The 13,212-nt window shown below is 41.5% G+C and overlaps 1 protein-coding gene across 7 annotated transcripts in view; it reads left to right on the plus strand.

Annotated features, from left to right (window-relative positions):
- The window catches only part of LOC114559845 (unconventional myosin-IXa), a 159,322-nt gene that overhangs the window by 33,741 nt on the left and 112,369 nt on the right, over positions 1–13,212 (plus strand). For all 7 annotated transcript variants that reach the window (XM_028584826.1, XM_028584821.1, XM_028584824.1 and 4 more), the window contains exon 2: positions 1,624–2,593. In XM_028584826.1, coding sequence (XP_028440627.1) covers positions 1,691–2,593 — 903 coding nt within the window. In that variant the 5' untranslated portion in view covers positions 1,624–1,690. The remainder of the gene's footprint in view (positions 1–1,623; positions 2,594–13,212) is intronic.

Consider the following 13,212-nt stretch of genomic DNA (forward strand, 5'->3'; position numbering starts at 1 on the left):
CAATCTAGAAATGCACTATCAAGACAAACACATTTTACACATTTTGACATTATATAAAGAGATGATGAAGTGCAGGGCTCAGTAAATTAAGCAAGTAAGAGCAACTGGCAGAGATCAGTAAAGCTTTCACGGCTGTGGTCTTTGTTTTGGCCTACATTTAAATTGAGGTCTTGTTTCTACATTTTGGTTTTCTGGTATTTTGTATTTCTATAGAGACTGGAGTCCAGAAAAACAAAATTGTCACTCTTGTAGATTTTCTGCATTTACTTATAATCTTTGGCAAACAATATTAAAACCATCTGATAATGCGATGTCAGAGTAATAGATACTGATGATATTCCTATCAGCAGATAATAATAATTGAATTAAGAAAACCCTGCTAGTGTCTCCATTACCCGCTGTTCTTTGATTGACATTACTTATATATTTGTGCGGGTATGTAGATTTAGTTTTGACACAAAACTCTATAATATAAAATTGTTTTGTGATACAAGAGACCTAATTAAATTAGACTTTAAAGAATTTCATCCAAAAAAGTACTTTTAAATAAGTAAATTAAAATCATGTTTGGAACTCTTAATGCTGCAAACATTACTCTGACTCATCTGAATAATTACCTTGTAAAATAATTGCTTATATTGAACTTCAGTCTGATTTGGCAGTATTTTTATTAAAGTAAAAGCAACTGAATAACACTTTTTTTGTTTTAGCTACCATACAGTTCAGTACAATTAATACATTTTTAGCCTCAATTAAATAACACCAAACGTCAATTTAAACATATAAGTATAATATAGTTATCGTATAGTTAGTAGATTGTAGTAGTTGATCTCTGTCCCATAATCATCAGCATATTTATCATCATTTACAGTTTATATATATATATATTTTTTCAACATCACGTTTGAGGCTTTGTAATCTATGACACTGGACAGAGTGTGTGTGTGAGAGAGAAAATTGAGTGCTCTGTTCACAATCAACAGAGAAGTGGTGAATTAAACCATTGTGCTCTCATTACAGCCACTTTTGTGTGGAAGGTGGCAGCTGTTAATCTTGGCACACGGCTAGAGCCCTTGGATTAACACACACACACACACACACACACACACATGGTATGTGGCTCTGATAAACTTGCGGCTAGAGCCCTTGGATTATCACACACACACACACACACACACACACACACACACACACACACACACACACACACACACACACACACACACACACAGGGTATGGGGCTCTGATAAGATGGCCTGGCCACTAGCCTTTAAATTCATAAAGCAGCTACTGTTCCTCATTGTTTTGAATAGCTATCAGTTCTTGTCTCCCTCTTTGACTCTGTCTCATGCTCCTCTTTTGTGGCGTCTGTGATAATAGTTCCCTTTACCGACCAAAACAGAAAGTCTATTGAGTCGACCTACTCTGTCATGGGACAGATGAAATCGCCATGACTCTACTGACCCTGTTCTGACTCAATGTACTGGAAATGCCAGAGGACATAAAGTGATGTCTGAAACCACTTATTTCTCCTTTGAACCCTTGTTGTTGTGTTGCTCTGCTGCCTTGCTGCCGTGTTTAACCTCTTCCATCTCTTCTGTCTCCGTCTCTGTCCTCCTCCAGTTGGGATGTCCTGAGTCAGTCCTCCGGGCCCAGAGAGCGCTGTGCTGATGGGACCTGCTGCGCCACCATGAGCTTACAAGATGGCGGCTGCAGCTACGCCAGCAGCGCCAATATGGCCACGGCTAGTGGCAGCATGCGGCGGCGCCTGGAGGACCAGGAGTTCACCCTGCGAGTCTACCCGGGCACCCTGGCTGAGGGCACCATCTACTGCCCCGTCGGCGCCCGCAAGAACACCACAGCTGCTGAAGCCATCGAGTGCCTCATCGAGCGGTTGCGCCTGGATCGTACCAAATGCTACGTGTTGGCTGAGGTGAAAGAGTTTGGCGGGGAGGAATGGATCCTGAACCCCGGCGACTGCCCTGTTCAGCGCATGATGCTGTGGCCACGGAGCGCCCTGGAGAACCGCAGCGGACTGGGCAGTGGCGACGACTACCGCTTCCTCCTGCGGGAGAAGAACCTGGATGGATCTATTCATTATGGCGGCAGCCTGCAGATGTGGCTGCGGGTGACTGAGGAGCGCCGCCGCATGGTGGAGCGGGGTTTCCTCCCCCAGCCTGCAGGGAGCGACCCTCCGTCTGACCTCTGCACTCTCCCGGAGCTAACAGAGCGCGCCATTTTGGAAAGCCTTCGTGCACGTTTCCGCCAGGAGAAGATCTACACTTACATCGGGAGTATTCTTATTGTGATTAACCCCTTTCAGTTCCTGCCAATCTACAATCCTAAATATGTCAAATTGTATGACAACCACACACTGGGGAAGCTGGAGCCCCACATTTATGCTGTGGCGGATGTGGCGTATCACGCCATGCTACAGCGACGGAGGAACCAGTGCATAGTCATTTCTGGTGAGAGTGGGTCTGGGAAAACCCAGAGCACCAACTTCCTCATTCATCACCTGACTGCACTCAGCCAGAAGGGATTCGCCAGCGGGGTGGAGCAGATCATCCTGGGAGCGGGGCCTGTTTTGGAGGTAAGGAACTCTTGTCAGCACCTGCAGTATTGAACAGATGTTACAGAGGATGTGCTCGTGTTGGTTTGTCGGTTTGTCAGGAAGATAGTAGAGGTGTAACGATACATCGATCTGGATCGATATATCGATTCAGTGATCGACGATCCAATATTACCGATGCAAAGTAAAAACATTGATACATATCGTCTGTAAGATTCCCCTTTATTTTAGATTCCCACTTTATATTCATTCATTTTGTTAAAACAAATAGTTCAGTAATAAAATTGTCAAATCATATTTTAGTTGCTTTTTTGAGTTGCTATAAAGGTAACTGTGTGTAAATGGGCATACAATATTGTCTCATTTTGATCGCAGGCCCCTAAATTAAATCAATTTGAATCGACTGTATCGTGACATATTAGAAAATATCGTATCATTGTCCAAAGAATCAATATAATATTGTATCGTGATGAAACCTGTGATTTACACCCCTAGAAGAAGCTCGAAATCCTAACAATAGATTTTCATGAAATTTGGTTATGAAAAAGAAAAAGAGGATTTGATTTTGCTGGTTGTGGATCTGCATTTCCACCTTTTTTAGATGCCAAAAGCAACATCTCCGAAACAAATAGAGACGCTTGCTTCCAAGTATTTGATAAGAACGATATCTGACGATGAATGATGAACCTTTCAGTCTTGTTGTATGTATTGTTGTGCTTTGAGTGAATTGTCCCTGACTGTCTAGTATGGCCATAAGACCACCTCGGTTGAGTCTTATAGCCCTTTTCCACTGTAGAAACTTTCTCGGAAACCCACAAACTTTTTTATAAACTCAAGAACTTTAGCTGTAGTTTGATCGAGAGGAACTTGTGTCTGAATGCCCCCCACAAAGGCAAATGTGAGGGGCAGGAATGTGCAAAGATAACTTGCATGGTTCTGATTTAGTTCCTGAGTTTAGTTCCTGGGGATCTTTAGTTCCTGGGACCATTTGGTGGAAAAGAGCCAAAAGTTAACCCCTAAGAACAAACGGCGAGGTTCTTCGCATGAGCTACTAATGGAGTCTTATGTTGTAGCTTGATTGTTCAGATAGCTTTTAAGGTTCTCTGAACATGTCAAGTGTAGACCTTTTAAGATGGTAACGGTTGTTTCATAGCAAGGCTCAAGTAAAGATCAAGAAATGTATAAACTTGAGACCAAGACTTGTAGCGCTATAGCCATGGGGACTACTTAATTTAGGACTGGAATATTCTATAATTGTCTCATTCTTAACAAATCACCATGTTTAGTTGTTTAGTGAAAAATGTCCAACTTACTATAGCAGCAAGCTCAAGCCAAGCTGAATGGGATTCATATGTTGTGAATTAGACACAAAGCAAGTGACAAAAGCCTCATGAAATCTGAAGAGAAGTCAGCAGGTTATTTCTCCAGCGTTGGAATGTCAGCTCATGAGACGAGGCATGAAATGGATTATAGAAATGTCCTTCTGAAACTAGAATGCCTCGATCTGCAGGGAACCCTATATTCAGCCCCGGCTTTACCACATATGACTCTTATATATATTATTTGACCCAGAAACTGGGTGTCCACTCCAGTCTCTGCATTAATGGGAGAAAAAAAAACCTAATGGAATGTTGCCTAATCCGCCCTGGATTATAAATGAATAATGGATTATGGATTATGGAATTTCATTGGGAATGTCATGTTTTGGGAAGGTCTATTCAATGGCAACATGTTCTCTTCAGCCTTATAAATATGACTTAGTGAGCTCCCAATAATGTGTTGTTTACTGGCAGCCATTTTGTTCTGCAGCACACAGCTTCCTGTCAGGACGCATGGGGATGTCATGTCAACACACAGCTGTGCATGTTGACTCCATGTGCGTCCCATGTGGAAGTCTGTACAGTAAAACCAGGCAGTTGTAAGCTTCGTCATCTGGAAATCATGAATCACCTTTTAGACCTCCTCGATGCTTCCGGGGAAGAAACTTGTAACTGCAGCTGCTTTCGTGTTTACAACGTCATTTTGTTTTAAAATGTCCTGCAAAATAGGAGCTTTGGAGGCAGACAGTTTGCATTGCGACTACTGCTTTATACTATGCCATACATCATAAGAATCCCCTTGCAAAATAAAGGATGTATTACATGTGTAGAAAATCACTGGTATTTTGGCGGTGTAGCTTCACCACATAATGTCAATACGACTGTAATACGGGTACAGTTGCACTTCTATGCAGGTGATGATTTGATGCTTGTGACTGAATACCTGTCAGAGCTCAGGGGCCAGAGGCGACGGCGCTGGGACGACTGAGAGCCTTGTTTTTGATAATAACACAGATAGAGGAACAAGACTCTCTGAGGAACTGGATACTGTTTGGTGGCTTGTGTGTGGGAGCTTGACTGTGTCCCATGTAATCACTTCCCCATCAATCACCTGTCAGACCGAGGGGTGAGAAACAAGGTGCGCAGTCAGAGACGAACAAGCAAAGGGAGTTATAAGAACAGGAAAAGTCCATCTTTGATTTGTGGTTTTCAGTTTTTTTTTTGCTGTTGTTGATAATTTGCTAGCTGTAGGAAAGAGTTTAGTATCGGAAAATGTTTCAGGGATCTCAAATACCAACAGTGAACATCATGTTTTTTGTTTATCAAAAAATGGAAGAGCTTAGTAAGAGTTTTTCTAGAGCCACATTTGTGGTAGTTGCAGCAATATTAGTTGGAATTTACCATAATACACAGAATATGTTTACAGTATATCTAGCATGGAATATTTACCAAAGATATGCAACTTTTCAGGAAGAATGTAATTGGATTTAATTAGATTTTCACTAAAAGATAGAATAGTTAGATAGAATATGTATTATTTTGCCAAGTAGTTTTTAAAAAGCTCATTTTATAAATGGGATAATCTGATATTAAGACAAATATGTAACCACACATGCCAAAGTGACTACATCACACTGTATGAACTTGTGACTCTCACCTTCCAGCTGCTCACACACCATAAACAACATATAACATAAACTGTTCTCCTGTGTGCTGTAGCTTTTCCAACACTCTCTGACATCTGAACATGATGTCCACATGAATGCATTGTGTGCATCCCATGAACAACAGCTGGATGCAGAGGCATTATGGGCTGCTGTGAATGCCCCGGGGCCTGACGTGTTTCTTTGAGAAGCGGCTCTCTGGGGTAAAAAGTTTACCGCTGGCCAAGAAAAAAAGGCTGCTGTGTTGAACCAGCCAAATACTTTGGTTTCCACAAGTTGTATAGCCAATTACAGAACCATTTGCCTCGGTCAGATGCTGCCGCTGCTGCACTGAAGCTTTGTGAGAGTTGAATGTCGCCTGAAGCAGAGTCAGCCTGACAGTATGAAGTCAGCAAGACCTAATTGGATGGATTTCAAATGCATGCTAATCTTAAAGAAGTATTAATTCTGGCCATTTTGTTGTTTCCCTGATGTTGTTCCTGATGCTATGATCCCTTCATCTACTCCATCCTCCCTCCAAACGCCTGTGAATTGGTCTGCTTGTTGTCTATTTGCAGATATTTAACTCAAGATACAGCGTTGGGCAAGTTCTTAAAATTTCTTTTATCAATTACTCATTATACACTCAGTTGCTGTTTTATAGAGTTCCTGTCAAAATGATCATGAAGTTGAATCAACACTGCTCTAAACCATGTGGGGACTACTTACCGCCTAACTCAGGCACTATATTTTCTGTGATCAATATGGTAATTATCGATTAATCGTTTCAGTCATTTTTCAAGCAAAAGCGACAAGTTCCCACTCTTCCAATGTGATGATTTGCATGTAATCCTGGGTTGTCAATTAATCAGTTAATTAAGGATATCATGCGCAGATTAAACAATAATGAAAATAATTGGTAGTTGCAGCCCTAAAATATTCTGTTGACATGATCATCAAAATTCCCTGCGAAGTAAAAACAGATACTGTAGCACTGATAATGTATAGCTGAGAAGAAGTACAAAGAGATCTACAAACACTTCCATTATGATAATGTTTGCCTTACAAAAAACAAACTTACAATCAAGATAACCTAGAGAGAAACCAAGCAATGTGAAAACAGAGAACTGTGGCAAAACCAAGAATGTAGCTACTTGGCACGTTGGTAGAAAACAAGGACAGTTTGTGTCAACTGTATTTTTGTCAACAAGCAAAAGACTGTGAAATAAGCAGTAGACGCACCGACTTTGTACCAGTGTCAAGAATGAAGGTCTGGTATTAAAAGGAAAACATTTCTCAGGATGAACTAGGTCTCGCTGGCAGGAGATGCTGTGGTTGGGCCTCGATTTAAGAACATTTGTGTAAGTCCCTGTAGACTCAGATCAGTCATTCTTTTTGAATTCACTTAAGAAGCTTACTGTCAACTGCATGAATGGATAGAGGGAGGGGAACCTGCACGCAAGTGAAATATTAGTTTTAAACCTTTTTTATAAATATTTTAAAATCAATTCTATTGTGCTTTCCACATGTGATAGACAACATTTAAACATGATAAGCTGATCTTAAATAGCACCGCGGGGTGTTCTTTGAGGCAGGGATTATTTTCCTTCGCTCAATTTGAACTCTAAACAGTGAAAGCTTCTTTCTGCTCAGGGGAAATAAAAGAAAATAAGCTTTTTGGTGAGACTGGTGGTAAGAATAAAATGGAAAAGCTTGATCCAGCCTGAGTTCCTTCTTGACCTCTGCATCTGTTGACCTCTCCTCTCCCGTTGGATCCAGCGTGGCCATCAGCCCTGCGCCTCACGTCGTGTTACTGTGAAGCGCAGGGTCAACAGCATTGCAGGCGAAGGCTATTTTAGTCATCCGTTGAGCCAGTGTGGAGGACTGGCACTCCTACACAACAGGAGACACAAGCAAATATGTTCATATACATAGCATAACTCGACACATAAGAAGCTCAAAGCATAAATGGGCAGCTCCAAACACACGAGCGTGAGCACAGATGCACAACAGTGTAAGGAGGTCACTTACTTTTGAGTTGTCCACTCCAATTTGGTGCTTTTTGCCAAATATTCTTTTTTTCTTTTCTTTTTTTTTCATATATTTTATTGGATACAGCGTACAAACAGTACAACATAGTACAACATAAGTCTCCATTTTGTGTTTTCAGAATGAACAGTTCCTCAAAACAGATGTCCTTTAGTGGTTTCAAATATTCTTAATAAACCATTAGAAAACACATTTATTTTCCATAATGGCACACAAACCTTGAATTGATGCTTTAGTTTTAGTTAGTAGTTTTCGTTTTAAGTTGATTTCCATTGCTGGAATCCCTCTCAGCCTTGTTTATACTAAATTTAAGAAACTATTTTCGTCAGTACACTGTCTGCTCCAAAACTTCCAGGATTCTCCATCCACTGATGAAGATGTTACAATTTTTAGAATTTATTTTTAAACCAAATAGGAAAGACTGGTGTGGGCTTGGTGATAATTCAGTATTATTTTACTGTATATTAAATTAAAGTACAATCATATTATGATGCATATCATTGCAGCATCATGTAATGATTTTAATAAATGATGTCGCCCAAATGAATGAAGGAAAAGTAAGATAAATAAGTTGTGTTTTTTTTATTTTACATGTGTGATAAAGTTCAGACTGATCTAATGCAAAACACTGGATTACTATGCATTAAACACCATATCATGTTGTGTAACGACATTGTGATATAATAGGAGAAAATATTCCTGTTAACAGGGCTGCAAGTAGCAATTATTTTCATTATCGATTAAGCTGCCATTCCTTTTCTTGGTTCATTGTTTGGTCTAAACCCTGGGATTGACTGGCATGCTGTCCAGGGTGCACCGCGCCTCTTGCAAAATGTGAGCTGGGATGGGCTCCAGCTCCCTCCCGGCCGTCCAAAAAGGAAAAGTGGGTGTAATTAATGGATGGATGGATAAATGGATGTTTGGTTACACATAGTGAAAATGTTTCTATAACAATTTCCTGAAGCCCAAAGTTCAAAGGACAAAAAAAAAAAAAAAAAAAAAAAAAAAAAAAAAATGAAGGAAATCCTCACAATTGAGAAGCTCAAGCTGAGAAATGTTGGGTGTTTTTCCTTGAAAATTACTTAAACGATTATCAGTCATTGTAGTTGCTTGATTTTTCTGTCAATCGATTTAATCGTTTCAGCTCCACTTACTGTATTAATATCCTGATATTGATTTTAGTCATAACACATACCCCCCTACTTTTCATTTTTAAGAGCATTTAACCTGAAGCACTTACAGTACCCTGCTGCATACAAACGCATCCACACAGACATTTACATGCACACAACCTGCCAGCTGATGACAGCAACTGGACTCGTTTCATCTTCCCCATACTTTAAAGGAACAGCAGCCTCCTTTTTTCCCATTTAACCCCTTAACAGTAAGCTGAGTCACTCTGACCGAGCACATAGAGCTTTATTGTGTTGATTGACGACCCTTAGCTCTTGATGGACACTTTGGCCGCTGCAGGGATCAGTCTCATGACCTTTTGGCTACAGTGCAGCCTTTGTAGCCCCTGGACGTGTGTGTGTGTGTGTGTGTGTGTGTGTGTGTGTGTGTGTGTGTGTGTGTGTGTGTGTGTGTGTGTGTGTGTGTGTGTGTGTGTGTGTGTGTGTGTGTGTGTGTGTGTGTGTGTGTGTGTGTGTGTGTGTGTGTGTGTGTGTGTGTGTGTGTGTGTGTGTGTGTGTGTGTGTGTGTGTGTGTGTGTGTGTGTGTGTGTGTGTGTGTGTGTGTGACCACTTCTCAGAAATACAGCGGTGCAGCCACATGGCGAAACAATGACGGTCAGCATTACATCACGCCAGCGGTATCGGCTAACAGTTCTCTATATGCTCTGATCGCCTGCTGGAATCATTTCTTGTCATGGAAAAGCTTTTAATAACGCACCGCAGATGGCCGGTAACTGCAGCAGTGTGTAATGTGAGCTGCTTTGAGAGCCAGGCGACAGTAGAGATATGACTGTAGCAGGATAGTGCTGACTGGAAGACAGCTGGCCGGCTGATGGGAAGGACTTGGCTTCTGAGGTCGTTTGTGTCTGGTTGTTGTTGTGCAGTCAGGTGATCTCAGGTGCTCTTTTTTTTTTTTTTTTTTTTTTTTTGTCCCCGGTCTCAACACTGCACGTTACTGAGTTTCAGTCAACTATATATACATACACCAGGGGAAATTTGACTGAGTTTGATAATTCAAGATGAAACTTACAGGAAATGTTTTTAAAGTTAATTGTGCTGAATGTTTTATGTGAACTTCAAAGTCAACTTTATCCATTTTGCAGTGATTAAAGGAAGTGCAGTGATATTCTGTGTTTTTTATATTGTCAGTAAATCCCACAAAAAGATGGAAACCAAAGATGAACTGATCGTACTAACAAGCACTGTCTTTTTATCCAAAGCCTTATTTACTGTAGTTTATTCCTCTGTGCCATAGATCTCCATTGTTGTCCAAAAAAACACATTAATGAGCCACTGTGGCACAGGGTGGCATGTTGCTGCATTACCATGAAAATTACCACTTTGGATTATTTTGATTAAATCCCACATACACTGTCCTGCTGCAGTAAATACTCACTAGAGCACCAAATGTGTAGTAATCCACCACTGAAAATAGTCCCAAAAAAAAGTGCTATTTACTCCAGTTTGAATAACATTTGCTGAAAACTACAATGCCCGTCTATTTTAGAAATGTAGCCTTTTAATAATGAAATATATTCATGACGCGTTCTTATAGATTTACATCTTCAGTCGATGAGTATTGAGAGATAGACCTACTGTACATGTTTTTGTGTTGGTCTTTTCATGGGATATGTTGACAATAACAAATATATAGAATATCACCAGCTTTTTCCTTTAAATATTATATGTTTGAATTTGCTTTTCTTACATGTCTTTTAGTGCTTTATAGTCCTTAAAAAAATGCCTGGTCTTGGACACCTCAATCAAACATCAAGTCAGACATTTTACCAGTCATGCAGAGTGTTTGCAGATAGTTGTGTGTGACAGGGATTTGTAGGTATTACCGCTAGATGATAATAACCTTTGTTGTAACTTTGACAGGTAAAGCTAACCTGTATGAGACAAGTTTGGAGGTTTGTGTCACCATCTCTTGATGACCTGGGGCCTCATGTATAAAAGACTGTGCAGCTTTCATACCAGAAGATGGCATACGGCCAAAACTTGAAAAGTACCTACGCACAGAAATATTCCACTGGTCGTACGCCAGGTCCTGCGCACCTTTCCTTTTATACATCACAATCAACGTGAAATTGAGCGCACATTAATGAGTGACCGACCCCGCCTTGCCTCCTCCCATAAATGAATATGGAAATTACTATGAATGCGCCCCCGACGTCATTCTTTGTCCAATCACAACGGGTTATCCCGCTGCAGACGAAAAAAAACAAACCTCACCTACTGAGGTTGAGGTGCTGATCGTGGAGGCGAGAAAAAAAAGTTCTGTTTGGAGGTTTGTGATCTCGGATGAGCAATAAAAGAAAATGCCCAAAGTGGCAAATGGTGACCGAGTGGTGAATACACCAAACAATGGCAGAAATAAAAAAAAAAAACAACAACAAGAGAATAGTGGCAGCGCCACACCAGTTACAGAACAACATGCATCTCAGTGTCAGTCCAAATTACGCACTACAAGCAGTTGAACTCATTGATGTAATGGCATTAATTTTCTACGTGTTAGTAGGCTCAGTGAAACTGAGTCCGGCACGAGGGAGACCCAACTCAGAGGAGGAGAGGTTAGTGAGGCCAGCGTGGATCCACTGCGCCACGCATGGATGAAATAATGAAATAGTAAGTAGGACTACAGTAACAGAAATATGTGCAGAATTAAGACCGTCAAGACGGACCAGTGTTTGGTGGACCGGGTACACCTTGTTCACTTAATAGCCTACAAATCATCCACGGGATCAATTACGCATCACATGAGTTTGCCCCCCCCGACACAGCGTTTGTTCCTGGGGAGATGGATAAGTGCGTCCTGCCTCGTGTGCGCCATGGATGTCTGAGCCTCAGCAACTAAAGACTCACCGACACTATGGCATTTTCCGTGCCGATCTTTTTGTTGCCAGTAAGATATTTCATCTATGGGAAATACAGAGGATGACTGAAAGTATTTTCTAAGTGGAGTTATCTCTTATCTCTAACAACTGCTCAACAGTTTGCGTGACGGCCCGCACATTCTCACGTCAAGTTCATTTTTTTATACATCCCAAAGTGTCCGTGAAAACCAGCCTACACAAGCTTTTCATGCGTACCCAACGTTTATACATGAGGCCCCTGGTGATTCAGCCCCTAACAGGTAATCTGACTAAGGGCAGCATAGAAATGGAAGTAGTGTATAAATGTATTGTAGAATACACAATAATCTGTCAGACTTGGCCTTCAGCATCTGTCTCTCTTCAAGTCCCTCAGGAGCCCGCTATAGCCGTTATCAGGCGGTATGTGTTGGTGAAAATAAAGATGCTTGACATCATGTTGGATCATCAGCAATATAAAGAAAGACTGCTAAATTGTCAGGGGAAGATGAGTCTGGAAGAAAAGACGCATTTCAATCATCCTTGTTTTTGATGTGAGCTGGACAGACTTTCACACAGACTCATAAATATGAACAAAAAAAAAAAGGTTAATCCAGAAACCTCATGCTCTGCATTTGAAACGGCCCTTTTTTTCTCTCCAAATTTTGTAAACTTATCCAGTAAATGATTTAAGGTCTTGTCTAATTCAAGGTCCGCAGCGGTTGATGGACACATTGGCTGCAGTTGACTGCACAAGACTTTTCTACCAAATAGGACTTTTGTTTTTACCTCAGCGAACTGGCAACTGGCCTGCAGTGTTTTGCGCTCTTATGTCCAATAAATGGAAAAATCTTTAATGACTGACCCTGAAAAGACTTAAATTGAAAATATTTTCTCATTCTTTAGACTTATTGTTGTACCATAGCCTTTTTTATATATTTGTTATCATTTGCGCAGTAACGGCAGCTCTTCCCTGTTTCAGACATGACTAGAGGTGAACCCTGACAAGCGTACATCCGTACCTTAAATCCTCCTGAAGACAGACTGTGGCTTTGAGACTGACCCCAGCTGTGTGGGGCTGTGTTTGTAGGCAGACAGACCGAGGGCTCCTGGGGGGCCGCGGGGGCCAGATTACAGCCTGTCTTTGTTCGGGTGGTGTGGCCAGCAGACCCGCCTGCCTGCTGCATTAGTGGCCGAGCAGACACCCCCTTCACCAGATGGTTCCCATCCAGATGTCCCCCCCCCCGCCACCCTCCCCTGCTCTTAACCAGGCCCTCAGGGACAAGACCTGTCTCCTGTGGCTGATAGATGGCTCCAGGTAGTGCCTTGGCCCTCTGGTTTTAAAAGTGTGTGTTCAAAGACCTGTGTATCGTTAAGTGTGTAAGAGTTTGAGAAGCTGCCCAGCACCCATGACCCTGAGATTGAAGCAACTACTCACGTAGCCTACGCATACTGTATAGACACTCTTACTGAACCCACTGAACCTGACAGACCCACTGGAAACTGTAATGCCTGTGACGTGGCTGGCAGGTTGGCAAAGCACCTTCACTTGAGGCATGCTTTTATTTGCACTTGAATGAGGGCAACACTGCTCTGTGTGTGTGT

The sequence above is a fragment of the Perca flavescens genome, chromosome 8, assembly GCF_004354835.1.
Source record: "Perca flavescens isolate YP-PL-M2 chromosome 8, PFLA_1.0, whole genome shotgun sequence".
Classification (NCBI taxonomy): domain Eukaryota; kingdom Metazoa; phylum Chordata; class Actinopteri; order Perciformes; family Percidae; genus Perca; species Perca flavescens.